This window comes from Pelodiscus sinensis, chromosome 3 (genome assembly GCF_052426305.1).
Source record: "Pelodiscus sinensis isolate ZL-2025 chromosome 3, ASM5242630v1, whole genome shotgun sequence".
NCBI classification, from domain to species: Eukaryota; Metazoa; Chordata; order Testudines; family Trionychidae; genus Pelodiscus; species Pelodiscus sinensis.
In genome coordinates, this window is record NC_143054.1 from 2,025,540 (window position 1) to 2,052,379 (window position 26,840).

General features: G+C 71.8%; 1 protein-coding gene across 3 annotated transcripts in view; it reads left to right on the forward strand.

Annotated features, from left to right (window-relative positions):
* Positions 1 to 26,840, forward strand: part of DNMT3A (DNA methyltransferase 3 alpha) — a 184,281-nt gene that overhangs the window by 116,600 nt on the left and 40,841 nt on the right. For all 3 annotated transcript variants that reach the window (XM_089776945.1, XM_089776946.1, XM_089776947.1), the window contains 12 exons: positions 15,881 to 16,090; positions 16,353 to 16,511; positions 16,588 to 16,695; positions 17,031 to 17,187; positions 17,386 to 17,535; positions 19,122 to 19,166; positions 20,582 to 20,661; positions 21,199 to 21,311; positions 22,045 to 22,228; positions 23,169 to 23,253; positions 24,794 to 24,939; positions 26,683 to 26,773. In XM_089776945.1, the coding sequence (XP_089633071.1) occupies positions 15,881 to 16,090; positions 16,353 to 16,511; positions 16,588 to 16,695; positions 17,031 to 17,187; positions 17,386 to 17,535; positions 19,122 to 19,166; positions 20,582 to 20,661; positions 21,199 to 21,311; positions 22,045 to 22,228; positions 23,169 to 23,253; positions 24,794 to 24,939; positions 26,683 to 26,773 (1,528 nt within the window). The remainder of the gene's footprint in view (positions 1 to 15,880; positions 16,091 to 16,352; positions 16,512 to 16,587; positions 16,696 to 17,030; positions 17,188 to 17,385; positions 17,536 to 19,121; positions 19,167 to 20,581; positions 20,662 to 21,198; positions 21,312 to 22,044; positions 22,229 to 23,168; positions 23,254 to 24,793; positions 24,940 to 26,682; positions 26,774 to 26,840) is intronic.

Sequence of the window (26,840 nt, forward strand, 5' to 3'; positions counted from 1 at the left end):
TAGCGAATGGCTGGGTCTGACTGACCGACCGCCTGTGACTGGAGGACAGGAGGGTCTGACTGACCGACCGCCTGTGACTGGAGGACAGGAGGGTCTGACTGACCGACCGCCTGTGACTGGAGGACAGGAGGGTCTGACTGACCGACCGCCTGTGACTGGAGGACAGCAGGGTCTGACTGAGGGGTGGCCGAGCCCAATAGCGAATGGCTGGGTCTGACCGACCGCCTGTGACTGGAGGACAGCAGGGTCTGACTGACGGATATGGGTGGTGGAGCCCGATGGAGAGTGGCTGTGAGTGATGGAGCCAGAAGCAGAGTGACCGGGCGTGGGCAGGACGGGCAGTGTGAGAACCTGTTGGAGAAAGGCCGGGGTGGGAGGGGCCCCTGGAGAGCTAACGACCCAACCCCCGCTGGTAGCAGAGCCACCACCCTCCCAGGGGAATCGTTTGTCCAAATAGCCCACCTAGACCTTCCCCACTGCAACGTGAGCCCGCTGTCCCCACTGAGCCCAGCCGCCCTGGAACCCCCCTGCTCTCGGACCGCTCAGCCTCTCCTCGCAGGCGGTGTGCCCCAGTCGCCCTCCGCGGGACTCTCCAGTCTGTCCACACCCTTTCTGTAGTCAGGGCCCAGAACTGAACACAACACTCCCCCTCTGGCCTCACCGGTGCCAAAAACAAGACCAGAAAATGTGCAAGTGGCTGGTGCGCTTACCGGCATCTTGGGTTGGTTTTCCCCAGGAGGGTTGGTGACGACTGGGTGCCTGACGTAGTCACGCCAGGGAAAATCAGGTAGATTCAGAAGTTAAAACAGGGAAAGAACAAGGTCAGAATGATATCGACAGGTTAGATGTGTGCAAGGCACCGGGCCGGATGGAATGCTCCAGGGGCCGAGAGAGGAGGTGTCTGAGGAGCATCTGTGGAAAGTCATGGAAGTCGAGAGAGACTCCAGAAGACTGGAAAAGGGCAAGTCTAGCGCCTCAGAGGCCATCTGTTTGTCGGGCTGGAAACGGGTGGTGGGGGAGGGATCGCTTGGTGAGTCCCTCCCTCTGGGGCCCCTGGCACTGGCCACTGAGGGCAGCCAGGCCCCTGGGCCAGATGGACCCTTGGTCTGACCCCGTCTGGCCGCTCTTCTGTTCTTAACGGGAAATAACGACAGACCAGTCAGTGTAAAGTCTGTGCCAGGGAAGAGAAGGGAGCAGGTAATTAGGGAATTAATCTGCAAACACCTGGAAGATAACGCGGTGCTAGGTCACAGCCAGCGTGGTTTGTGCAGAACACATTGTGCGCTCTCCTTGCTAGGACATGGAGCCCCGTGGCTGAGGGGGAAGCGGTGGAGCTGCTATCCCTAGTCTTTGGTACAGTGTTTGACACGGTCTCACATGACCGTCTCACTGCTAGGCAAACACAGCCCAGATGGGGCTACTCTACGGTGGGTGCATAGCTGGCTGGATGACCCTTCCCAGGGAGTCGTCATTAACGGCTCCCGGTCCTGCTGGAGGGCAGAACAAGTGGGGTTCCGCAGGGCTCTGGTTTGGGACCCGTCCTGTTCTATATTGTCGTCAGCGATTTAGATGACGGCACAGAGAGTGGGACGTCTGCCGGCCCCCGCCTGTTTGTGCATTCCGGAGCCGCGGGTCTTACCGCAGAGGGGCAGGTGCTGGTGGCTACTGGAGGGGCACAGGGGGGGCACAGGACAGGTTTTGCCACTTTTCTCCTTTGCCGCCGCTCCTCGTCTGCGCTGCGGCAGGACCTCTCCAATCGCGCCGCCCCTCGCGGATGACCGCTCGCCACTGCGGACGGTCCTGGGCCAGGCTCTCCCACGTGTCGACACTTGTTCACGTTTGCCTTCACTATGTCCTGAAACGGCTTCGCCCGGCCCCAGCGCTCTCCCGTCCCTCCTTCAGCTCAGAAACCAGAGTCTGTTTGGGAGGCGCCGATCAGGATGCGGAGCACGCGGCCAGCCCGGCCAAGTTGCTGGGAGAGGATGTGATGGCTTCAGTGCTGGCCATGTTCGACCCTTCCAGGCTGCCAGTGTTCGTGCACCCGTCCTCCCCGGGAGAGTTTGGGTTCTCCTCTGGCAGCGTTGATGATATTGTCCAAGTGCCTTCGGGTGATGCTTACATGATGGCAGAGAGAGGACGCTTATTAAGTCTGCAGAGGATCCCAAGCTGGGAGGGGTGGCAAGGGCTTTGGAGGGAGGGTCAGAATTCAAAGTGATCTGGACACACTGGAGAAATGGGCTGAGGTGAACAGGATGAAGTTGACTAAGGACCAATGCGAAGTGCCCCACTTAGGAAGGAACAGTCAGTCTCACACATACAGAATAGGAAGCGACTGTCTAGGGAGGAGCCCTGCAGAAAGGGATCTAGGGGGTCAGTGGGCCACAAGCTACATAGGAGTCAACAGTGAGACGCTGTTGCAAAAAAAGCAAACCTGGTTCTGGGGGCATGAAGAGGAGTGTGGTGAGCCAGACACGAGGAGTCGTTCTCCCGCTCTGCTCTGCTCTGCTCTGCTCTGCTCTGCGCTGGTCAGGCCTCAGCTGGGCTGTGTCTACACTGGTGCGATCTCATGCAAACGTGGCCGCTCTTGCGCAAAAACTTGCCGCCTGTCTACACTGGCTGCGTGTTCTCGCGCAAGTCAACTGACGTTCTAATGTATGAAATCAGGGCTTCTTGCGCCAGAACGCTGACGCTCCCGCTCAGGAAGAGGCCCTTTTGCGCAAGAGCTCTTCCAGACGAGGCCAGTGGAGACAGGCAACAAGATGGCCATCGGAGCTTTCTCGCGCAAGAGAGCGTCTCCACTGCCATGGACGCTCTTGCGCAAATGCACATGCCAGTGTAGACGCTCTCTTCTGCAAAAGAGTTTTTGCGTGAGAAAGCGCCAGTGTAGACGTAGCCTTGGCGTATTGTGTGCAGTTCTGGGCACCACATTTCAGGAAAGCTGAACACAAACTGGGGAGGGTCCAGAGAAGAGCAACCAAACCATGAATGGTGTAGAGAGCGTGAGCGAGGAGGGAAGGCTGAGAGGACCGGGCTTGTTTAGTGTGCAGAAGAGAGGACCCTATCCCTGCCCTCCAGCTCCTCTGCCTCCCCCCAGCTCCGTGGCGCACTGTGGCAGGGTCACCCGGAAGCCCAGCGTTCGACACGTTGGGCTGGCAGACGCAGGAGAGGTAGCAGGGTTCTGGGCAGCCGTGTAAGCTCTAAAGTCTTCCGCCTGTGGTGTGACCTGGAGATGTGCGCAGTGCCCCCTATGTGGGGGGCAGGGTCCGCCCCTTCCTTCCCACCCAGCAGGGGCTCTGGGTGGCGAGTGGAGGTGGGCCCTGCCTGCAGGACTGCTGTGCTGAGCTGGGGGGCTGGCAGAGGAGAGGGCGTGTTAACGACACGCTGCTGCGAGTCCAGGGAGGGGGCTCAGCCAGGCCCCGAGAGGCCAGAGCAGGGTGTGGGGCGATTGGAATCGCAGGGCTGGAAGGGTCTCGAGGGTCGTCCCGGCCTCCCCCTGGGCTGGGCGGGACCGAGCGAGCCTAGGCTGCCCCGGCGGGTTTCTGCATCCCCCGGGCTGCGCGCACGAAGCCCCTGCCTTTAGCGCTGCCTTGCAGAACACAGCCCCGAAGACGGTGCCCGCGCCCCCTCGGGCTGCTCCTCTCCGGTGAGCATGCCGGGGCCTGGCCTCAGAGTCTGGGCCCTGCCGCATTCCCAGGCCAGTTAGGTCAATTTCAAGCTCCCAGGATGTCTGCTCTTTACAGCTGAAATGTCCTGTTGTAATCGTAGGGCCCCCCCCGTGTGGGGGAAGGGGTGTTGCAAAATTACTGTGTGGGGGGGGTGTGGTGCTGCCACCCTCCCTTCTGCACAGCTGCTGGCAGCGCCGCTTTCAGAGCCCAGGAGCCCAGCGCTGCAGGTAGCACAGGAGGAAGGGTGGCAACACCGTGGCCTTCTAAAGTAACCTCGTGATCCCCGCCAGCTCCCTTTTGGGTCCGGACCCCGCGCGGAGAACTGCAGCCTGTCTGGCGCGGGGTGCGGGCAGGCCGGGGGCGCGGCTGGGAGTCTGGTAGGGCCTCCCCTGAGGTCAGCTTTAGTTGTGTTTGTCACTCCCCATCCTTGGCAACGTGCAGCCTCCGAACGGGACCCGTACTGGCGCCGGGGGGACGGGCTGATTCCCCTGGGCTCAGGCAGGGCTTCGGCTAACGCCCCGGGGGGATGTTTGGCTTTTTTGCTAGGCTGCCCCTGGTGACTTGGATCCGCTATCCCCCGATGCTTCTCAGCGGGTCTACCACCGCGCCAGCCGTTCCCTGCCCGGAAACTGGGCGCTGCATTGCGCCTTCCTGAGTGTAGCACTTTGCACGTCTCTCGAATTTCACCCCCTGGATTTCAGACCAATTCTCCAGGTGCTCAGGCTCACGTTGAATGTGGATCGGAGCACAGACAGCCCCTCTCGCGGGGGTGGGGTCTGCAGATCTTGTAAGCATCCTCCTCACTCCAGTGTCCGAGTCATTAATACAATTGACATCCTGCCAGACCCGGGACTGAACTAAACCCGCCCTCCCGGTTTGACAGCAAACCTCTGCCAGCTACTGCTTTGAGCAAGGCCTTTCAGCCAGATGTGCAACCACCGCGAGTCATTTCAGCGAGACCGCGGCTCCCGGCTTGCGCAGGAGAATGTGTTAAAAGCCTTACTCAAACCCCGATCGCACGCCGACCGCACCCGCCCTTGCAGGCTGACTCGTTCTGCGCCGCCGCCGGGCGCGTTTCCTTGGCTTGCTCTTCGGGCGCGTGCTGTTTCGTGGCACTCCTCAGCCATTCGCCCACGTGGCCCGTTTTATAGGAGTCCTTTCCGATTTTCCAGGGATCGAAGAACTCTTGTCGGGGCCATTTTGGCTCCTTACTCTTCTTCCCCTAAGTCAGGGCTCGGGAACTCTTTTTGGGTCAGAGGCCGCTGACCCACAGAAAAAATCAGTCGGGGTCGGCACACAAGTGAAACAAAAAACCACAGTACCTGTGTGATGGACATGAGCACTAGGTGACCACGGGGTACCTGTGTGTTGGGTGCTAGCCAGCCATGCGGTGTGCGGGGCGAGAGTGTAAGCCAGCCGCTGGGTACGCGTGTGCGGGGCGCGAGCGCTAGCCGGCCCTGTGCCACCCGCGTGCGGGGCGCGAGCGCTAGCCGGCCCTGTGCCACCCGCGTGCGGGGCGCGAGCGCTAGCCGGCCCTGTGCCACCCGCGTGCGGGGCGCGAGCGCTAGCCGGCCCTGTGCCACCCGCGTGCGGGGCGCGAGCGCTAGCCGGCCCTGTGCCACCCGCGTGCGGGGCGCGAGCGCTAGCCGGCCCTGTGCCACCCGCGTGCGGGGCGCGAGCGCTAGCCGGCCCTGGGCCACCCGCGTGCGGGGCGCGAGCGCTAGCCGGCCCTGGGCCACCCGCGTGCGGGGCGCGAGCGCTAGCCGGCCCTGTGCCACCCACGTGCGGGGCGCGAGCGCTAGCCGGCCCTGTGCCACCCGCGTGCGGGGCGCGAGCGCTAGCCGGCCCTGTGCCACCCGCGTGCGGGGCGCGAGCGCTAGCCGGCCCTGTGCCACCCGCGTGCGGGGCGCGAGCGCTAGCCGGCCCTGTGCCACCCGCGTGCGGGGCGCGAGCGCTAGCCGGCCCTGTGCCACCCGCGTGCGGGGCGCGAGCGCTAGCCGGCCCTGTGCCACCCGCGTGCGGGGCGCGAGCGCTAGCCGGCCCTGTGCCACCCGCGTGCGGGGCGCGAGCGCTAGCCGGCCCTGTGCCACCCGCGTGCGGGGCGCGAGCGCGAGCCGGCCCTGGGCCACCCGCGTGCGGGGCGCGAGCGCTAGCCGGCCCTGGGCCACCCGCGTGCGGGGCGCGAGCGCTAGCCGGCCCTGTGCCACCCGCGTGCGGGGCGCGAGCGCTAGCCGGCCCTGTGCTACAAATGCAAAGTGCCCCACTTAGGGAGGAACAGTCAGTCTCACACACACGGAACGGGCAGCGACTGTCTAGGGAGGAGCCCTGCAGAAAGGGATCTAGGGGGTCAGTGGGCCACAAGCTAAATAGGAGTCAACAGTGAGATGCTGTTGCAAAAAAAGCAAACCTGGTTCTGGGGGCATGAAGAGGAGTGTGGTGAGCCAGACACGAGGAGTCGTTCTCCCGCTCTGCTCTGCGCTGCGCTGGTCAGGCCTCAGCTGGAGTCTTGGGTCCAGTTCTGGGCATCACATTTCACAAAAGATGTGGAGAAACTGGAGAAGGTCCAAAGAAGAGCAACACAAATGCTGACAGGTCTGGAGAACACGAGCTAGGAGGGAAGACTGAGGGAACTGGGCTGGTTTAGTTTGGAAAGGAGCAGGCTGAGGGGGGACAGGAGAGCGGTTTTCAAGTATCTAAAAGGGTGTCAGGAGGGGGGAGAAAACTTGTTCCCCTTGGCCTCTGAGGCCAGGACATGCAGCAGGGGAGGTTGAGGTTGGACATTAGGGAAAACTCCCTGCCTGTCCGGGTGGTGAGACACGGGGATAAGTTGCCTGGGGATATTTCAGAGCAGTTTAGCCAGACACCTGGCAGGGATGGTCCAGACAGCGCTGGGCCCGGCCGTGGGGGCAGGGGCTGGACTCAGTGACTCTCGAGGGCCCTTCCAGTCCTAGTGCTCTAGGATACCCAGTGCCAGGCATGAGCGCTAGTCGGCCGCGCGGGACCCGTGTGCTGGGCATGTCGGCGTCCCTCTGGAGGTCCCACGCTCAGACCGTCAGTTCTCCTGTCTGCATCTCGTGCTCCTTGTGCTTCTGTGTTGACATCTCTGTGGGGAGCAGGGTCCCTCCGTGCCCAGCCCCCGGCACGGTCCCTCTGCCTGCCCTGGGCTTTTGTCCCCTCCCTGCAGCCTTGTTGCGACGGACCGGGCCGGTCTGGGCACAGCTCAGGGCGTCTGCTCAGGGCAAATTGCTCAAATTCGGGGCTCCTCACAGCCCCAGACTGGAGACCTCTCCAAGCAGGCCACACACCAGTCCCACCGAGCGCTCCAGCTGCCTGCCTGAAGCCTCCCGAGCAAAACCCCTCCGGCGCCCCAGCAATATCCATGCCCCAGATGGCCCCGGGCCTCATACACAGGTGGGGGGTCCTAACACCCAATCCCACCTACCCCGAACAAGTTCTGTCCGGTTCCAAGAAACCAGCCACAGATCCCTGGTCAATTTACCCTCTGGACCTTACCCACAAATCACGCTGGGCCAATCCTTTAGCATCTACCATCTAAAGGTTTATTATTACAAGAAAGAAAAGCCTGAGAGTGAGGTTGTTAAAGGATAGTACATTACATGTATCGAATCTCCCAGTTCTCGATGCAGGCTCTAGCAGAGATGTTACAGCTGCTGGTTTAAAAGTCCTTGTTGCGCATCCTAGGATCAGGATGGGTTCACAGGTCTTCCTGGCTCTTTGATCCCTGCAGTGTTGCCTCTGGGATGAAGTGCTGAGCTGAGAACAAAATGGAGTCAGCCACATGGCCTCTTTATCCCTCCTTCCTGGCCTCTCCTTGGCCGCAGCAGGTCACCTGGCCCTCAGCCTCTCTCTGCTGCAGCTCTTAGGTGTCCGCCCTCCTGCTTTAGGTGTGTCCTTGGCCCATCAAGTGCCATTGTCCCACAGGGCCTCGCTGATTAGCATGTCCATAGGCCGGGCCCTGCCCAATGCTCAACCACATGCAGGGAAATATTCAACTTCCTCACACGTTACAGACATTCTACACTCACATGACCAGCGCACACAGGAGCAGCAGACAGTCAGCTCCCATTCAACACCCCACATGGCCCCTTCCATACCCTTGTTGGGACCAGCACCCCCACCTATGGGTGCAGCAGTGGTCTGGCTGCTCCCCTCAAGATCCAGTAACGTGACAGTCGTGCACCCCCCACCCTCAGGTGCCAGCTCTCCCCCTTGTTGCTCGGTGGGCCTCCAGGCAGGGCAGGGGCGCCCGGGAGCTCCCAAACCCGGCTGAGCAGCTAAGGGAGGCGGAGCAGCGGGCCCCATGAGGTGCGCGGGGGCCCAGCGGTGGCCGGCGACGAGGCCAGGGTGGCGGCGGTGCTGGGTGCGCTCTGTGGGAGGGCGACTGGCTGCGGTGCACAAGGGCTCGGCCATGCTCAGCCCTAGGGGCGGGTGGGCCGGCCCCTGGGTTCGTCATGCGAGTGCGGCAGCTCGCCCCAGCAGTTCCCTAGCCCAGCGCCGGGGCGCTTGTTCACTCGCACGGGGGTCCAGCGCCACCCAGCTGATTAGCAGAGGGCTCCCAGCTGGGTTTGTGTTTCTCCCGCTGGTGCCCACTCGCACATGCCTCGGTGCACACAACAAAACTTATTCTGCACGGGGAAGGAAAAAAACCCACCCAGGGATGGAAAAGATTAGAGGGAGGGGGCAGTATCGGGAGCGGGGGGGGGCTGGTGACTGGCTGAGAAGGGGGGAGCCGTACGGGACGGGGGCAGTATCGGGGGGCTGGTAACTGGCTGAGAAGGGGGGAGCCGTGCGGGACGGGGGGGCAGTATCGGGGGGGCTGGTGACTGGCTGAGAAGGGGGGAGCCGTACGGGACGGGGGGCAGTATCAGGGGGGCTGGTAACTGGCTGAGAAGGGGGGAGCCGTACGGGACGGGGGGCAGTATCAGGGGGGCTGGTGACTGGCTGAGAAGGGGGGAGCCGTACGGGACGGGGGCAGTATCGGGGGGGCTGGTAACTGGCTGAGAAGGGGGGAGCCGTACGGGTCGGGGGGCAGTATCGGGGGACTGGTGACTGGCTGAGAAGGGGGGAGCCGTACGGGACGGGGGGCAGTATCAGGGGGGCTGGTAACTGGCTGAGAAGGGGGGAGCCGTACGGGACGGGGGGCAGTATCAGGGGGGCTGGTAACTGGCTGAGAAGGGGGGAGCCGTGCGGGACGGGGGGCAGTATCGGGGGGGCTGGTGACTGGCTGAGAAGGGGGGAGCCGTACGGGACGGGGGGCAGTATCAGGGGGGCTGGTGACTGGCTGAGAAGGGGGGAGCCGTACGGGACGGGGGGCAGTATCGGGGGGGCTGGTGACTGGCTGAGAAGGGGGGAGCCGTGCGGGACGGGGGGGCAGTATCGGGGGGGCTGGTGACTGGCTGAGAAGGGGGGAGCCGTACGGGACGGGGAGCAGTATCGGGGGGGCTGGTGACTGGCTGAGAAGGGGGGAGCCGTACGGGACGGGGGGCAGTATCGGGGGGGCTGGTGACTGGCTGAGAAGGGGGGAGCCGTGCGGGACGGGGGGCAGTATCGGGGGGGCTGGTGACTGGCTGAGAAGGGGGGAGCCGTACGGGACGGGGGCAGTATCGGGGGGCTGGTGACTGGCTGAGAAGGGGGGAGCCGTGCGGGACGGGGGGCAGTATCGGGGGGGCTGGTGACTGGCTGAGAAGGGGGGAGCCGTGCGGGACGGGGGGGCAGTATCGGGGGGGCTGGTGACTGGCTGAGAAGGGGGGAGCCGTGCGGGACGGGGGGGGGCAGTATCGGGGGGGCTGGTGACTGGCTGAGAAGGGGGGAGCCGTGCGGGACGGGGGGCAGTATCGGGGGGGCTGGTGACTGGCTGAGAAGGGGGGAGCCGTGCGGGACGGGGGGGCAGTATCGGGGGGGCTGGTGACTGGCTGAGAAGGGGGGAGCCGTGCGGGACGGGGGGGCAGTATCGGGGGGGCTGGTGACTGGCTGAGAAGGGGGGAGCCGTGCGGGACGGGGGGGCAGTATCGGGGGGGCTGGTGACTGGCTGAGAAGGGGGGAGCCGTGCGGGACGGGGGGCAGTATCGGGGGGCTGGTGACTGGCTGAGAAGGGGGGAGCCGTGCGGGACGGGGGGCAGTATCGGGGGGGCTGGTGACTGGCTGAGAAGGGGGGAGCCGTGCGGGACGGGGGGCCGTATCGGGGGGGCTGGTGACTGGCTGAGAAGGGGGGAGCCGTGCGGGACGGGGGGCAGTATCGGGGGGGCTGGTGACTGGCTGAGAAGGGGGGAGCCGTGCGGGACGGGGGGGGCAGTATCCGGGGGGCTGGTGACTGGCTGAGAAGGGGGGAGCCTTGCGGGACGGGGGCAGTATCGGGGGCTGGTGACTGGCTGAGAAGGGGGGAGCCGTGCGGGACGGGGGCAGTATCGGGGGCTGGTGACTGGCTGAGAAGGGGGGAGCCGTGCGGGACGGGGGGCCGTATCGGGGGGGCTGGTGACTGGCTGAGAAGGGGGGAGCCGTGCGGGACGGGGGGCAGTATCGGGGGGGCTGGTGACTGGCTGAGAAGGGGGAGCCGTGCGGGACGGGGGGGCAGTATCCGGGGGGCTGGTGACTGGCTGAGAAGGGGGGAGCCGTACGGGACGGGGGCAGTATCGGGGGGCTGGTGACTGGCTGAGAAGGGGGGAGCCGTGCGGGACGGGGGGCAGTATCGGGGGGGCTGGTGACTGGCTGAGAAGGGGGGAGCTGTGCGGGATGGAGGGGCGGGATGGGGGGCCCGGTGGCTGAGAAGGGGGGAGCTGTGCGGGATGGAGGGGCGGGATGGGGGGCCCGGTGGCTGAGAAGGGGGGAGCTGTGCGGGATGGAGGGGCGGGATGGGGGGCCCGGTGACTGAGAAGGGGGGAGCTGTGCGGGATGGAGGGGCGGGATGGGGGGCCCGGTGGCTGAGAAGGGGGGAGCTGTGCGGGATGGAGGGGCGGGATGGGGGGCCCGGTGGCTGAGAAGGGGGGAGCTGTGCGGGATGGGGGGCGGGATGGGGGGCCCGGTGGCTGAGAAGGGGGGAGCTGTGCGGGATGGAGGGGCGGGATGGGGGGCCCGGTGGCTGAGAAGGGGGAGCTGTGCGGGATGGGGGGCGGGATGGGGGGCCCGGTGGCTGAGAAGGGGGGAGCTGTGCGGGACGGAGGGGCGGGATGGGGGGCCCGGTGGCTGAGAAGGGGGGAGCTGTGCGGGACGGAGGGGCGGGATGGGGGGCCCGGTGACTGAGAAGGGGGGAGCTGTGCTGGATGGAGGGGCGGGATGGGGGGCCCGGTGGCTGAGAAGGGGGGAGCTGTGCGGGATGGAGGGGCGGGATGGGGGGCCCGGTGGCTGAGAAGGGGGGAGCTGTGCAGGATGGAGGGGCGGGATGGGGGGCCCGGTGGCTGAGAAGGGGGGAGCTGTGCAGGATGGAGGGGCGGGATGGGGGGGCCCGGTGGCTGAGAAGGGGGGAGCTGTGCGGGATGGGGGGCGGGATGGGGGGCCCGGTGGCTGAGAAGGGGGGAGCTGTGCGGGATGGAGGGGCGGGATGGGGGGCCCGGTGGCTGAGAAGGGGGGAGCTGTGCGGGATGGGGGGCGGGATGGGGGGCCCGGTGGCTGAGAAGGGGGGAGCTGTGCGGGATGGAGGGGCGGGATGGGGGGCCCGGTGGCTGAGAAGGGGGGAGCTGTGCGGGATGGAGGGGCGGGATGGGGGGCCCGGTGGCTGAGAAGGGGGGAGCTGTGCGGGATGGAGGGGTGGGATGGGGGGCCCGGTGACTGAGAAGGGGGGAGCTGTGCGGGATGGAGGGGCGGGATGGGGGGGCCCGGTGGCTGAGAAGGGGGGAGCTGTGCGGGATGGAGGGGCGGGATGGGGGGCCCGGTGACTGAGAAGGGGGGAGCTGTGCGGGATGGAGGGGCGGGATGGGGGGCCCGGTGGCTGAGAAGGGGGGAGCTGTGCGGGATGGAGGGGCGGGATGGGGGGGCCCGGTGGCTGAGAAGGGGGGAGCTGTGCGGGATGGAGGGGCGGGATGGGGGGCCCGGTGACTGAGAAGGGGGGAGCTGTGCGGGATGGAGGGGCGGGATGGGGGGCCCGGTGGCTGAGAAGGGGGGAGCTGTGCGGGATGGAGGGGGTGGGATGGGGGGGCCGGTGACTGAGAAGGGGGGAGCTGTGCGGGATGGAGGGGCGGGATGGGGGGCCCGGTGACTGAGAAGGGGGGAGCTGTGCGGGATGGAGGGGCGGGATGGGGGGGCCCGGTGACTGAGAAGGGGGGAGCTGTGCGGGATGGAGGGGCGGGATGGGGGGCCCGGTGGCTGAGAAGGGGGAGGAAGCCGTGCGGGATGGGGGGCTGGCGGCTGGCAGAAGGGGGTAGCTGCTTCTGCCTGTGCCCGGGACTGAGCCAGCGCCCCTCACCCTGCCAGCGCCGTGTGCCCTGCTCTCCGGGCCAGAGCCGGCCTTGCCGGGTGCCAGGAGCCCGCCCCGCGGTCAGGCCGGCCCGGCTGAGGCTGGCTCCCAGGTGTTGCCCCGAGCGGCGCAGGCCTGTGCCGCATGGGCAGGCGGGCGGGGTCTGCCGGGGCCTGGCGAGTCCAGCCCCGAGTGCGGGGGCCAGAGAGCCGAGGGGCCGGGACGGTTTGGGGCAGGCTTGTTGGGGGGCAGTGACCCCTTGGCAGACGCAGGTGGTCTCCCTGCTCCGGGTGGCAGCCTGGGCCTCCCGCAGCATCAGGCGATGGCGCCTGCACTCGGGCGCCACCCAGCGAGGCCGCGGTGTCAGGCCCTGGCGCCTTGTCCGAGCTCTGCAGCCGGGCCCTGCCCTCCGCCCCCCCAGCAGCACTGCGGAGCCCTGGCCGACGGGCTGGGCCCAGAGCGGGCGGCTGCCGGCCCCGGGAGGGGGCTGAAATGGGCACGTCCAGGTGCGCGGGGGCTGTTTCAACGACCGGCCTGTTTCCCCCGGGGACCCCGCACACAGGCTCCCACCACGGGTGCCCCGGCACCCTGCGCCCCCGGCCAGCTCCCTGACATCTCGCGCCCCCGGCCAGCTCCCCGCGCCCCCGGCCAGCTCCCCGCGCCCCCGGCCAGCTCCCCGCATCTCCGGCCGGCACCCTGCGCCCCCGGGCAGCTCCCTGACATCTCGCGCCCCCAGCCAGCTCCCTGACATCTCGCGCCCCCAGCCAGCTCCCTGACATCTCGCGCCCCCGGCCAGCTGCCTGCGCCCCCGTCCGGCTCCCCGCGCCCCCGGCCAGCTCCCCGCACCCCCGTCTGGCTCCCCGCATCTCCGGCCGGCACCCTGCGCCCCCTTCCGGCTCCCCGCGCCCCCGGCCAGCTCCCTGCGCCCCCGTCCGGCTCCCCGCACCCCCGGCCAGCTCCCCGCGCCCCCGTCCGGCTCCCCGCATCCCCGTCTGGCTCCCTGCGCCCCCGGCCAGCTCCCTGACATCTCGCGCCCCCGTCCGGCTCCCCGCGCCCCCGGCCGGCTCCCCGCGCCCCCGGCCAGCTCCCCGCGCCCCCGGCCAGCTCCCTGACATCTCGCGCCCCCGGCCGGCTCCCCGCGCCCCCGGCCGGCTCCCTGCATCCCCGTCCGGCTCCCTGCACCCCCGGCCAGCTCCTCGCATCTCCGGCCGGCTCCCCGTGCCCCCGTCCGGCTCACCGCGCCCCAGCCAGCTCCCCGCGCCCCCGGCCGGCTCCCCGCATCCCCGGCCGGCTCCCTGACATCTCGCGCCCCCGTCCAGCTCCCCGCGCCCCGGCTCCCCACGCCCCGGCCCGGCCCGGCTTCCCGGCACCCTGCGCCTCCGTCCAGCTCCCCGCATCCCCGGCCGGCACCCTGCGCCCCCGTCCGGCTCCCTGCGCCCCCGCCCGGCTCCCCGTGCCCCCGGCCAGCTCCCCGCATCCCCGGCCGGCACCCTGCGCCCCCGGCCAGCACCCTGCACCCCCATCCGGCTCCCTGCGCCCCCGGCCAGCTCCCTGACATCTCGCGCCCCCGTCCGGCTCCCTGCCCCCCCGCCCGGCTCCCCGCGCCCCCGGCCAGCTCCCCGCGCCCCCGTCCGGCTCCCCGCATCCCCGTCCGGCTCCCTGCGCCCCCGGCCAGCTCCCCGCATCTCCGGCCAGCACCCTGCGCCCCTGTCCGGCTCCCCGTGCCCCCGTCCGGCTCCCCGCGCCCCCGTCCGGCTCCCCGCGCCCCCGGCCAGCTCCCCGCGCCCCCGCCCGGCTCCCCGCGCCCCCGGCCAGCTCCCCGCGCCCCCGGCCGGCTCCCCGCATCCCCGTCCGGCTCCCTGCGCTCCCGGCCGGCTCCCCGCATCTCCGGCCGGCACCCTGCGCCCCAGCTCCCTGACATCTCGCACCCCCGGCCAGCTCCCTGACATCTTGCGCCCCCGGCCAGCTCCCTGACATCTCGCGCCCCCGGCCAGCTCCCTGCGCCCCCGGCCAGCTCCCCGCGCCCCCGGCCAGCTCCCTGACATCTCGCGCCCCCGGCCAGCTCCCCGCGCCCCCGGCCAGCTCCCCGCGCCCCCGGCCAGCTCCCCGCATCTCCGGCCGGCACCCTGCGCCCCCGGGCAGCTCCCTGACATCTCGCGCCCCCAGCCAGCTCCCTGACATCTCGCGCCCCCGGCCAGCTGCCTGCGCCCCCGTCCGGCTCCCCGCGCCCCCGGCCAGCTCCCCGCGCCCCCGTCCGGCTCCCCGCATCCCCGTCTGGCTCCCTGCGCCCCCGGCCAGCTCCCTGACATCTCGCGCCCCCGTCTGGCTCCCCGCATCTCCGGCCGGCACCCTGCGCCCCCTTCCGGCTCCCCGCGCCCCCGGCCAGCTCCCTGACATCTCGCGCCCCCGGCCAGCTCCCTGCGCCCCCGTCCGGCTCCCCGCACCCCCGGCCAGCTCCCCGCGCCCCCGTCCGGCTCCCCGCATCCCCGTCTGGCTCCCTGCGCCCCCGGCCAGCTCCCTGACATCTCGCGCCCCCGTCCGGCTCCCCGCGCCCCCGGCCGGCTCCCCGCGCCCCCGGCCAGCTCCCCGCGCCCCCGGCCAGCTCCCTGACATCTCGCGCCCCCGGCCGGCTCCCCGCGCCCCCGTCCGGCTCCCCGCGCCCCCGTCCGGCTCCCTGCATCCCCGTCCGGCTCCCTGCACCCCCGGCCGGCTCCCCGTGCCCCCGTCCGGCTCACCGCGCCCCAGCCAGCTCCCCGCGCCCCCGGCCGGCTCCCCGCATCCCCGGCCGGCTCCCTGACATCTCGCGCCCCCGTCCAGCTCCCCGCGCCCCGGCTCCCCACGCCCCGGCCCGGCCCGGCTTCCCGGCACCCTGCGCCTCCGTCCAGCTCCCCGCATCCCCGGCCGGCACCCTGCGCCCCCGTCCGGCTCCCTGCGCCCCCGCCCGGCTCCCCGTGCCCCCGGCCAGCTCCCCGCATCCCCGGCCGGCACCCTGCGCCCCCGGCCAGCACCCTGCACCCCCATCCGGCTCCCTGCGCCCCCGGCCAGCTCCCTGACATCTCGCGCCCCCGTCCGGCTCCCTGCCCCCCCGCCCGGCTCCCCGCGCCCCCGGCCAGCTCCCCGCATCCCCGTCCGGCTCCCTGCGCCCCCGGCCAGCTCCCCGCATCTCCGGCCAGCACCCTGCGCCCCTGTCCGGCTCCCCGTGCCCCCGTCCGGCTCCCCGCGCCCCCTTCCGGCTCCCCGCGCCCCCGGCCAGCTCCCCGCGCCCCCGGCCAGCTCCCCGCGCCCCCGCCCGGCTCCCCGCGCCCCCGGCCAGCTCCCCGCGCCCCCGGCCGGCTCCCCGCATCCCCGTCCGGCTCCCCGCGCTCCCGGCCGGCTCCCCGCATCTCCGGCCGGCACCCCGCGCCCCCGTCTGGCTCCCCGCGCCCCCGTCCGGCTCCCCGCGCCCCCGTCCGGCTCCCCGCATCCCCGTCCGGCTCCCTGCGCCCCCAGCCGGCTCCCCGCGCCCCCGCCTGGCTCCCCGCGCCCCCGCCCAGCTCTCCGGCACCCTGCGCCCCTGCCCAGCTCCCCGCGCCCCCGCCCAGCTCCCCGCGCCCCCGCCCAGCTCTCCGCGCCCCCGCCCGGCGCCCCGACACCCCGTGTGCCCAGCCAGGGGCCGTTCCTGAACGGTGCCTCCAGGCTGGACCCTCAGTGCCCCTGGACACAGGCCCAGCCTGAACGCTGGGCGAGCTGGCAGCTCCAGAGGGGCTGGCTCCGGGGAACCCACTCCCCAGGGACGCAGGCGCCTGAGCTCCCTCGGCTCTCTCCGCAGGCGGAGAAGAAGGCCAAAGTCATCAGTGTCATGAATGTGGTGGAGGAGGCCCAGCGGGCGGAGCCCCAGAAGGAGGAGGCCAGTCCGCCCGCCTCGCAGCAGCCCACCGACCCCGCCTCGCCCAACGTGGCCACCACGCCTGAGCCAGTGGTGGCCGACGCCGTGGACAAGGGCACCTCCAAGTCGGCCGACGACGAGCCGGAGTACGAGGTGAGCCGAGCCACCTGCCGTGGGGCCTGGGCCACCCACATCCCTGCCGCCACCCGTGCTGCCCCCCTCGACCCTTCCCCAGCCCCTCCCCCGTCCTCCCCCCTCCATTCGCACCTCCCCCGCCCCACATGCCTCCTGTCCTCCCCGCTCCTTGCACCCCTCCCCTGCCCCACCCTGCTCATCTCCCCTCCCCTGCACTTCCTTGCACACCTGCCCGTTCCCGTTCCCCGTCCTGACACTGCGTCTCCTCCCTGCCGGGCAGGACGGCCGAGGCTTCGGGATCGGGGAGCTGGTGTGGGGGAAGCTGCGGGGCTTCTCCTGGTGGCCGGGCCGCATCGTGTCCTGGTGGATGACCGGGCGGAGCCGAGCAGCCGAGGGCACCCGCTGGGTCATGTGGTTTGGAGACGGCAAGTTTTCCGTGGTAAGTGGCAGCGCCCGGGGGGCTGGCAGTGCCCTGGGGGGTGCGCCCCTCACGGCCCCCTTCTCTGCTCCCCCAGGTCTGCGTGGAGAAGCTCCTGCCCCTCAGCTCCTTCTCCAGCGCCTTCCACCAGGCCACCTACAGCAAGCAGCCGATGTACCGCAAAGCCATCTACGAGGTCCTGCAGGTGCGTGCCCAGCTGGCGGGGTGGGGCGGGCGGCGGGCGCTGCAGGTTGTGCATGGGGAGGCCGACAGAGCCAGAGGGACCCCTGGTCGGGGAGCCGGGCCTGGGTCGGGTGCATTCAGCTGGGCCGTGCCACGGCTCCTGCAGGCAGCCTGGCGTCTTGGCAGCTGCTTCCTCTCCAGAGGGGCTCGGGGGCGCCGCGGTGCCTCCTCCGGTCAGGGCGGCGTCGGGGCCGGGCCCAGCTCTGCCGAGGGCGGGGCCAGGTGGCAGGCGGCTCCCCGTGTCCCCGAGCCGGCCGGGGCTGCGGGCGACTGGCTGACCCCTGGCTCGCTGCGCAGGTGGCCAGCAGCCGGGCGGGGAAGATCTTCCCGGCGTGCCCGGAGAACGACGAGACAGACACGTCCAAGGCGGTGGAGATCCAGAACAAGCAGATGATCGAGTGGGCGCAGGGGAGCTTCCAGCCGTCTGGCCCCAAGGGCCTGGAGCCGCCAGAAGGTGACGGGCGTGTGGGGTGGGGTGGAGCGGGCCCCGCCGTGGGCTCGCTGCGCGCTCCGGGGCTGGCCACGGCCGCCCCACACCCCACTCGGGGCCGGCCCTGGAGCTCGGCTGCCGGCAGCCCTTTGCCGGTCGCAGGCGGCGTCCGGAGCCCTCCCCCGCCGGCGGGTCCTGACGCGGCCCCTCCCCTTGGCGCAGAGGAGCGGAACCCCTACAAGGAAGTCTACACCGAGATGTGGGTGGAGCCGGAAGCCGCCGCGTATGCCCCGCCCCCGCCCGCCAAGAAGCCGAGGAAGAGCACGGCCGAGAAGCCCAAGATCAAGGAGATCATAGACGAGCGCACCCGAGGTAGCGGCCTGCCGCGGGGCTCGCCCTGGGGACCCCGCCCCGCCCGAGACCCGGGCTGCGCCGCCAGCCCCGAGCCAGGCGTCTCCGGCGCCCCCGCTGCGGGCAGGGCAGGGGCTGCCCCTGGAGCCGAGTGAGCCCCGAGGGCTGCCAGGGCCCGGAGGGGAGAAGGAAGGACCCCAGGGAGCTCCTCTGCCCCCCGCCACACAGGGCAGGTGAGAGCGAGCCGGGTGCGGGGGCGCCGGGCCCTCGGAGGCAGCCCTGGCTCTGTGAGCAGCCAGGGGCCCAGCAGCCCTCTCCCCAGAGGGCAGGACTAGGCAGAGCCATGGCCTCTCTGCCCAGGAACCACCCTGAGACCCCCCCCCGTCTCCCCCGGCCCGGAGCCGCCTGCCTCGGCAAACCTGCCCCTCTGGCTCCTCGCCCTGACCCCCCCCCCCATCTCCCCCGGCCCGGAGCCGCCTGCCTCGGCAAACCTGCCCCTCTGGCTCCTCGCCCTGACCCCCCCCCCCCCGTCTCCCCCGGCCCGGAGCCGCCTGCCTCGGCGAACCTGCCCCTCTGGCTCCTCACCCTGACCCCCACCCCATCTCCCCCGGCCCGGAGCCGCCTGCCTCGGCGAACCTGCCCCTCTGGCTCCTCGCTCTGACCCCCCCCCCGTCTCCCCCAGCCCGGAGCCGCCTGCCTCGGCGAACCTGCCCCTCTGGCTCCTCACCCTGACCCCCACCCCATCTCCCCCGGCCCGGAGCCGCCTGCCTCGGCGAACCTGCCCCTCTGGCTCCTCGCCCTGACCCCCCCCCCCCGTCTCCCCCAGCCCGGAGCCGCCTGCCTCGGCGAACCTGCCCCTCTGGCTCCTCGCCCTGACCCCCCCCCCGTCTCCCCTGGCCCGGAGCCGCCTGCCTCGGCGAACCTGCCCCTCTGGCTCCTCGCCCTGACCCCCCCCCCCCCGTCTCCTCCGGCCCGGAGCCGCCTGCCTCAGCGAACCTGCCCCTCTGGCTCCTCGCCCTGACCCCCCCCCCCATCTCCCCCGGCCCGGAGCCGCCTGCCTCGGCGAACCTGCCCCTCTGGCTCCTCGCCCTGACCCCCCCCCCCCCGTCTCCCCCGGCCCGGAGCCGCCTGCCTCGGCGAACCTGCCCCTCAGGCTCCTCGCCCTGACCCCCCCCCCCCGTCTCCTCCGGCCCGGAGCCGCCTGCCTCGGCAAACCTGCCCCTCTAGCTCCTCGCCCTGACCCCCCCCCCCCGTCTCCCCCGGCCCGGAGCCGCCTGCCTCGGCGAACCTGCCCCTCTGGCTCCTCGCTCTGACCCCCCCCCCCCCGTCTCACCCGGCCCGGAGCCGCCTGCCTCGGCGAACCTGCCCCTCTGGCTCCTCGCTCTGACCCCCCCCCCGTCTCACCCGGCCCGGAGCCGCCTGCCTTGGCGAACCTGCCCCTCTGGCTCCTCCCTGGGCAGCGCTGCCCGTCTCTCATTGCCCTGTGCCCAGACCCTGGAATCCCTCCCGGCCCCATTTCGCGGCTGCTGTGGGGCGAGGCCTCGGGCCCTGGGGAAGCCCTGGCTCCGAGCGCCTCGGCCCCGCCTGACCTCTCCTTTCGCCCCCAGAGCGGCTGGTCTATGAGGTTCGCCAGAAGTGCAGGAACATTGAAGGTGCGTGGGAGGCGCCCGGCGGAGGGGGTGGGCGCTCGGGTGGCGTTCCCGCGGGGGGGGCTCTGCGCTGGCCTGCTCGGAAGCCCTGCTCCGGCGGGGGGGCCAGGCTGGTGGCAGAGGGTGCGTGGCAGGCGGTGCCTCGCGGAGCCGTGCGCATGGACCCGGGCCCGCAGGGAACGGCCGCAGCGCCACCGCGCACAGGAGAGCCCAGCCCCCCCTTCCCCCACCCCAGGGACTCAGCGCCCCCCCTTGGCCCCCACCCCAGGGACTCAGCGCCCCCCCTTGGCCCCCACCCCAGGGACTCAGCGCCCCCCCTTGGCCCCCACCCCAGGGACTCAGCGCCCACCCTTGGCCCCCACCCCAGGGACTCAGCGCCCCCCCTTGGCCCCCACCCCAGGGACTCAGTGCCCCCCCCTTGGCCCCCACCCCAGGGACTCAGCGCCCTCCCCTTGGCCCCCACCCCAGGGACTCCAGCGCCCCCCCCTTGGCCCCCACCCCAGGGACTCCAGCACCCCCCCCTTGGCCCCCACCCCAGGGACTCCAGCGCCCCCTCCTTGGCCCCCACCCCATGGACTCCAGCACCCCCCCCTTGGCCCCCACCCCAGGGACTCAGCGCCCCTCCTTGGCCCCCACCCCATGGACTCCAGCACCCCCCCCTTGGCCCCCACCCCAGGGACTCAGCGCCCCTCCTTGGCCCCCACCCCATGGACTCCAGCACCCCCCCCTTGGCCCCCACCCCATGGACTCAGCGCCCCCCCTTGGTCCCCACCCCAGGGACTCAGCGCCCCCCCTTGGCCCCCACCCCAGGGACTCAGCGCCCCCCCTTGGCCCCCACCCCAGGGACTCAGCGCCCCCCCTTGGCCCCCACCCCAGGGACTCAGCGCCCCCCCCTTGGCCCCCACCCCAGGGACTCAGCGCCCCGCCTTGGCCCCCGGGGCCGGGCAGGGACTCCCCTGGGCACAGCATGGGGACCCTGCTGGCGCGGCGTCCTGCAGCGAGACGTGCGGCCCGTTGGGGGCCCTGTGTGTGAGCGCCCGCCAGGGAGCGGTCCCGGCTGCCGGGGGCCGTGGCGGGGCCGAGCCGGGCGGAACGAGCGCCGGGAAGCGAGGTGCCAGAGGGACGCGCCGCGGGCACTCCCCTGGGCGGGGCTCCCGCCTGGCGTCTCCCTGCCTGCGAGCCCGGCTGAGGGCGGGGCACCGGGGCGCGGGGCTGCCTGCGCTGGACGGGACGTGCTCGGCCCACCAGCCTGTCGCCAGGGCCGTGCCGGACCCGCCTGGCCGTGGGGGGGGCTCGTGGGCCGCAGGCGTGAGCAGGCCCGGGAGGCTCGGGGGCCTGTGGGGCCGGTTCCGGGGGGGCGGGAGCTCAGGCTGAGACGCCCCGTTGGAACACCCTTGCCTGTCCTCTCCCCTCCCCAGACATCTGCATTTCCTGTGGCAGCCTCAACGTCTCCCTGGAGCACCCTCTCTTCATCGGCGGGATGTGCCAAAATTGCAAGGTACGGGGGGGGGAGGCTGCCCCGCCCGCCCCCTCTGGACGTGAGCAGCCCGAGGGGCGCGTGGAGTCGCCAGTTCCGCACTGAGGGCGAAAGCCGAGCAGCGAGGCCTCCGGCAGGCAGGCCCCACGGCGCGAGGGTTCGCGCCCGGAGCCGGAGCCGGGAGGCTGACGGGCCGATGGGCCGCGCACACGCGTCTCCACGGCCATCGGGGCAGGCCGAGGGCGGCTCCAGGCTGCAGGGTCGGGGTCCGAGCGCCCCAGGCCGGCTCCTCGCTGACCCCCGGAGACACCCGCGTGGAACGGTGGCTCCTTCGCTCCTCGCTGCGCCGGCTTTACCCGGCAGCCCACGGGCTGGCTCGCTCTGCAGGGAGCCGCCGGCGCTCTGGGGCCAGGGCGGTCGCTGCTAGGCCGGCCTGCGCCGGGCCCGAGATGGAGCCCAGCTCCCCCGGCCACCGCTCGGGCCCCGGGCTGGGCCTAGCCGCGAGCCCTGGGGCGGGCCGGCCGGGGACGCCGCATTCACGCCCCTCTCGTGCCCCAGAACTGCTTCCTGGAGTGCGCCTACCAGTACGACGACGACGGCTACCAGTCCTACTGCACCATCTGCTGCGGCGGGCGCGAGGTCCTCATGTGCGGCAACAACAACTGCTGCAGGTGGGCCATGCTGCCTGCCCCAGGGCCCGTGGCCAGGGCCGCCGGGGTCCTGACCCTGCATTTGGGGGGCCACCTGGGGAGGAGCGCCTTGTGGCCTTCCCGCTGCGGGGGGAGGGGTGGCCATGGCCTTCCCGCTGCGGGGGGAGGGGCGGCCGTGGCGTTCCCGCTACTGGGGGAGGGGCGGCCGTGGCGTTCCCGCTACTGGGGGAGGGGCGGCCGTGGCGTTCCCGCTACTGGGGGAGGGGCGGCCGTGGCGTTCCCGCTACTGGGGGAGGGGCGGCCATGGCGTTCCCGCTGCTGGGGGAGTGGCGGCCATGGCCTTCCCGCTGCGGGGGGAGGGGCGGCCGTGGCCTTCCCGCTGCGGGGGGAGGGGCGGCCGTGGCCTTCCCGCTGCGGGGGGAGGGGCGGCCGTGGCCTTCCCGCTGCGGGGCGAGGGGCGGCCGTGGCCTTCCCGCTGTGGGGGGAGGGACGGTCGTGGCCTTCCCGCTGTTGGAGGGAGGAGCACCTCGTGGCCTTCCCGCTGCGGGGGGAGGGGCGGCCGTGGCCTTCCCGCTGCGGGGGGAGGGGCGGCCGTGGCCTTCCCGCTGCGGGGGGAGGGGCGGCCGTGGCCTTCCCGCTGTGGGGGGAGGGGCGGCCGTGGCCTTCCCGCTGTGGGGGGAGGGGCGGCCGTGGCTGGCCGGCGCGTGTTCTCCCTGCGGTCTCAGGCTGACGTGTCTGCTCCCCGCGGTCTCAGGTGCTTCTGCGTGGAGTGCGTGGACCTGCTGGTGGGCCCCGGGGCCGCCCAGGCGGCGATCAAGGAGGACCCCTGGAACTGCTACATGTGTGGCCACAAGGGCACGTACGGGCTGCTGCGGCGGAGGGACGACTGGCCCTCGCGCCTCCAGATGTTCTTCGCCAACAACCACGACCAGGAATTTGTGAGTATGTGGCAGGGCTGCCGGGGCCCCGGGCTCAGGCTTGGAAGCTTGCCTGAGGCACCGCCCCTGGCGCCCGCTGCCCCCCCCGCCTCTACTCGCCCCCCCGCTCCTACTCGCCCCCTGCCCCGCGCCTACTCGCCCCCCGCCCCGCCCCTACTTGTCCCCTGCCCCGCCCCTACTCGCCCCCCGCCCCTACTCGCCCCCTGCCCCGCCCCTACTCGCCCCCCCGCTCCTACTCGCCCCCCGCCCCTACTTGCCCCCTGCCCCGTGCCTACTCGCCCCCCCGCTCCTACGTGCCCCCTGCCCCGCCCCTACTCGCCCCCTGCCCCGCGCCTACTCGCCCCCCTGCCCCTACTTGTCCCCTGCCCCGCCCCTACTCGCCCCCCCGCCCCTACTCGCCCCCTGCCCCGCCCCTACTCGTCCCCTGCCCTGCCCCTACTCGCCCCCTGCCCCGTGCCTACTCGCCCCTGCTCCTACTCGCCCCCTGCTCCCACCCCTAATCACCCCCCCGTCCCTACTCGCCCCCCCGCTCCTACTCGCCCCCTGCCCCGTGCTTACTCCCCCCCGCCCCTACTCGCCCCCCCCAACCACTACTTGCCCCCCCTTCCCCCTACTTGCCGGCCCCCGCCCCTACTCACCCCCCCAACCCCTACTTGCCCCCACCCAGCCCCTACTGTGCCCCGCCCTGCGCCTGCTGCCCGTGGGGCTGGGGCTGAGCTCGCCCAGCTGGGCTGCCAGGTCATGTCAGGGTGGATCCGGCCTGGGGCCGTGCGCTGTGGGACTGCAGGTGCCTGCTGGGGCTCCCCCGCCCCGGCTCCAATCCCCGTTCCCCTGCCCAGCCTGAGGAGGTGTCGGCTCCCTGCCCTGCGAGCCCCAGGAGCCCCGGTGCCCGCCTGCCCCGTTTCCCGCCCCCTGGCCTCACGCTGCTGCTGCGTTTCAGGACCCGCCCAAGGTCTACCCGCCCGTCCCGGCCGAGAAGAGGAAACCCATCCGCGTGCTCTCGCTCTTCGATGGCATTGCCACAGGTGGGCAGCGGAGCCGGGGGCGGGGCGGGGGTCTGGGCCCGCAGGTAGCGGAGCCGGGGGGCAGGGCGGGGGTCTGGGCCCGCAGGCAGCGGAGCCGGGGGGCAGGGTGGGGGTCTGGGCCCGCAGGTAGCGGAGCCGGGGGGCAGGGTGGGGGTCTGGGCCCGCAGGTAGCGGAGCCGGGGGGCAGGGTGGGGGTCTGGGCCCGCAGGCAGCGGAGCCGGGGGGCAGGGTGGGGGTCTGGGCCCGCAGGCAGCGGAGCCGGAGGGCGGGGGCGGGGTTGGGGTCTGGGCCCGCAGGCAGCGGAGCCGGGGGTGGGGGTCTGGGCCTAGAGGCCGGGGGCGGGGGTCTGGGGCCGGGGGGCGGGGGTCTGGGCCCACAGGCGGGGGTCTGGGGCCGGGGGGCGGGGGTCTGGGCCCACAGGCTGGGGGGCGGGGGTCTGGGGCCGGGGGGCGGGGGTCTGGGCCCACAGGGCGGGGGGCGGGGGCCGCAGGCTGGGGGGCGGGGGTCTGGGCCTAGAGGCCGGGGGCGGGGGTCTGGGCCCACAGGCTGGGGGGCGGGGGTCTGGGGGCGGGGGTCTGGGCCCACAGGCGGGGGGCTGGGGCTGGGGGGCGGGGGTCTGGGCCCACAGGCCGGGGGGCGGGGGTCTGGGGCCGGGGGGCGGGGGGCGGGGGCCGCAGCCTGGCCCAATGGGCAGCGCTGTCCCTGCAGCAGGGCCCCGCCGGGTGTGTGGGGCGGGTCTGGCCAGGCAGCGAGAACCCCCCTGCCCCGGCGAGCCCAGCCCCCCCCAGCCACGCCGGCCTCGCCCCGGGGAGCTCAGGCCTGCACCTAGAGCCGGGCTCAGAGCTCCGGAGCGGCTGCGCGGGCCCTGCCCTGTGGGCTCTGCACGGCGCTGAGACGCCGCCACCCCGCCCTTGTCCAGGAGCCCAGAGTCCCCGGGCCTGGGGGGACCCCTCCAGCAGCCTGCCCCAGGGCCGGGTGTCACGGGGGCGAGGGAGCCCCCCAGCCCTGCCCCACCTGCAGCCAGAGGGGATTCTCAGGCGGCAGGTAGAACGGAAGGTTCAATCATTGACAGGGACTCAGTGCAGCTGGGGGATGGGGGGAGGGGGGCAGAGCCAGGGCCCCTGCCCAGCCCCCCAGGCCAGCTGGGCTCCCCTCTCCCTGAGCCAGCTGAAAACTAGCTCACCCAGCAACTGGCCCCACCCCCTCCTCTGTCCAGTTCCTGGCCCCAGGCGTTCCCTGCTGTCGCCCGGTGCTCCGGCGCTGAGCGAGGGACACGCCCCCGTGAGCCCTGCCCGGCCTCCCCCTCACGCAGGCAGTGCGGCAGTGCCCAGGGAAACTGAGGCACACAGGGCCGTAGAATCGCACCCACCGCACAGAGCAGAGTGAGCACAGGGCGCTCCGGGACGCTTGTCCCTTCGCGCAGCGGGCCCTGGCCAGAGCTTGCGTCCCCCGCCGGGCTCTCAGCAGCTCCGGCTACGTGTGCCTGGGGACCGGCGCCTGCCTCCCGGTGCTCCGGGCATGACCCGTTTGTCTCCGGCAGGCCTGCTGGTGCTGAAGGACCTGGGCATCCAGGTGGATCGATACATCGCGTCGGAGGTGTGCGAAGACTCCATCACCGTGGGGATGGTGAGACACCAGGGCAAGATCATGTACGTCGGCGACGTCCGCAACGTCACCCAGAAACACGTACGTGAGGCTGCTGCCCCCGCCCCCGCCCCCTCCCAGAGCCCCGGAGCTGGAGGTCGGAAGAGCCGTGGGGCCGGGTGTGGGACTGGCCTGGGACCCAGACAGAGCTGCCCAGTGGCCAGAGCGGGTGTCTGGGCAGCCCCCAGCGCCCTCGAGCTAATCACCAAGTGGGGGGGGCAGGGCCAGGGGGCATCTCGCTCGCCTGCTGGGCCACGTCTGCCAAGCCTCCGGAAGTGGGAGCTCTCGGGCTCGGAGCGGGCGACTCCAGCCCTGCCTCGGGGACGGGGCTCTCCGGTCCCCCCGCGGGGGCTGGAACAGGCCCGGGCAGCTCCTTGAGTCGGGGGACACCCACCCGTCCCAGCACTGCCACCAGCCCCCCCACCCCGCCTGAGCCGGTCCCCAGGCTCTGCTAGCGCCTCTCCCGGAGGGCAGCCCACAGCGGGGAGCCCAGCGCCTCCCTGGGCACCGGGACAGGTCAGTCGTTCCTCACGGTCGGCTTCCTGCCTCCCGTCCCCGGGCCGTCCTCAGCCGGGTACCTCCCAGGCTCTCGCTCGGGCGCCCAGTCTCGCGGGAGGGGGCACGTTCCCGTCCCTGGAGTCTTTTGGTGGCTCTTCTTTGCCCCCTGCGGCTTTTCAACATCTTTGTAAACTGTGCCCCCCCCCAGCCTCGGTTTCCCCACCGCCGCATGCCTGGGGGGGCTCCCCAGAGCCGGAGTGAGCACTCCAGCCTCGGTTTCCCCACCGCCGCATGCCTGGGGGGGCTCCCCAGAGCCGGAATGAGCACCCCAGCCTCAGTTTCCCCACCGCCGCATGCCCGGGGGGGCTCCCCAGAGCCTGAGCGAGCACCCCAGCCTCGATTTCCCCACCGCCACATGCCCGGGGGGCTCCCCAGAGCCAGAGTGAGCACCCCAGCCTCAGTTTCCCCACCGCCGCATGCCCGGGGGGGCTCCCCAGAGCCTGAGCGAGCACCCCAGCCTCGATTTCCCCACCGCCACATGCCCGGGGGGCTCCCCAGAGCCAGAGTGAGCACCCCAGCCTCAGTTTCCCCACCGCCGCATGCCCGGGGGGGCTCCCCAGAGCCAGAGTGAGCACCCCAGCCTCAGTTTCCCCACCGCCGCATGCCCGGGGGGGCTCCCCAGAGCCTGAGTGAGCACCCCAGCCTCGATTTCCCCACCGCCACATGCCCGGGGGGCTCCCCAGAGCCAGAGTGAGCACCCCAGCCTCGGTTTCCCCACCGCCACATGCCCGGGGGGCTCCCCAGAGCCGGAGTGAGCACCCCAGCCTCAGTTTCCCCACCGCCGCATGCCCGGGGGGCTCCCCAGAGCCAGAGTGAGCACCCCAGCCTCAGTTTCCCCACCGCCGCATGCCCGGGGGGCTCCCCAGAGCCAGAGTGAGCACCCCAGCCTCGGTTTCCCCACCGCCGCATGCCGGGGGGGCTCCCCAGAGCCAGAGTGAGCACCCCAGCCTCGGTTTCCCCACCGCCGCATGCCGGGGGGGCTCCCCAGAGCCGGAGCGAGCACCCCAGCCTCGGTTTCCCCACCGCTGCTGCATGCCCGGGGGGGCTCCCCAGAGCCGGAGTGAGCACCCCAGCCTCGGTTTCCCCACCGCCGCATGCCGGGGGGGGGGCTCCCCAGAGCCTGAGCGAGCACCCCAGCCTCGGTTTCCCCACCGCCGCATGCCCGGGGGGGGGGCTCCCCACTTTTGCTGCCCCATGGCCTCTCACTGGCGTGTCTCTGTGTTGCAGATACAGGAATGGGGCCCTTTTGACCTGGTGATTGGAGGAAGCCCATGCAACGACCTCTCCATTGTCAACCCTGCCAGGAAGGGGCTTTACGGTGGGTGTGCAGGCTGGGCTACGCTCTCCCCTCCCCAGGCGAGGCTGAGGCGGGCACCCGCAGCTCA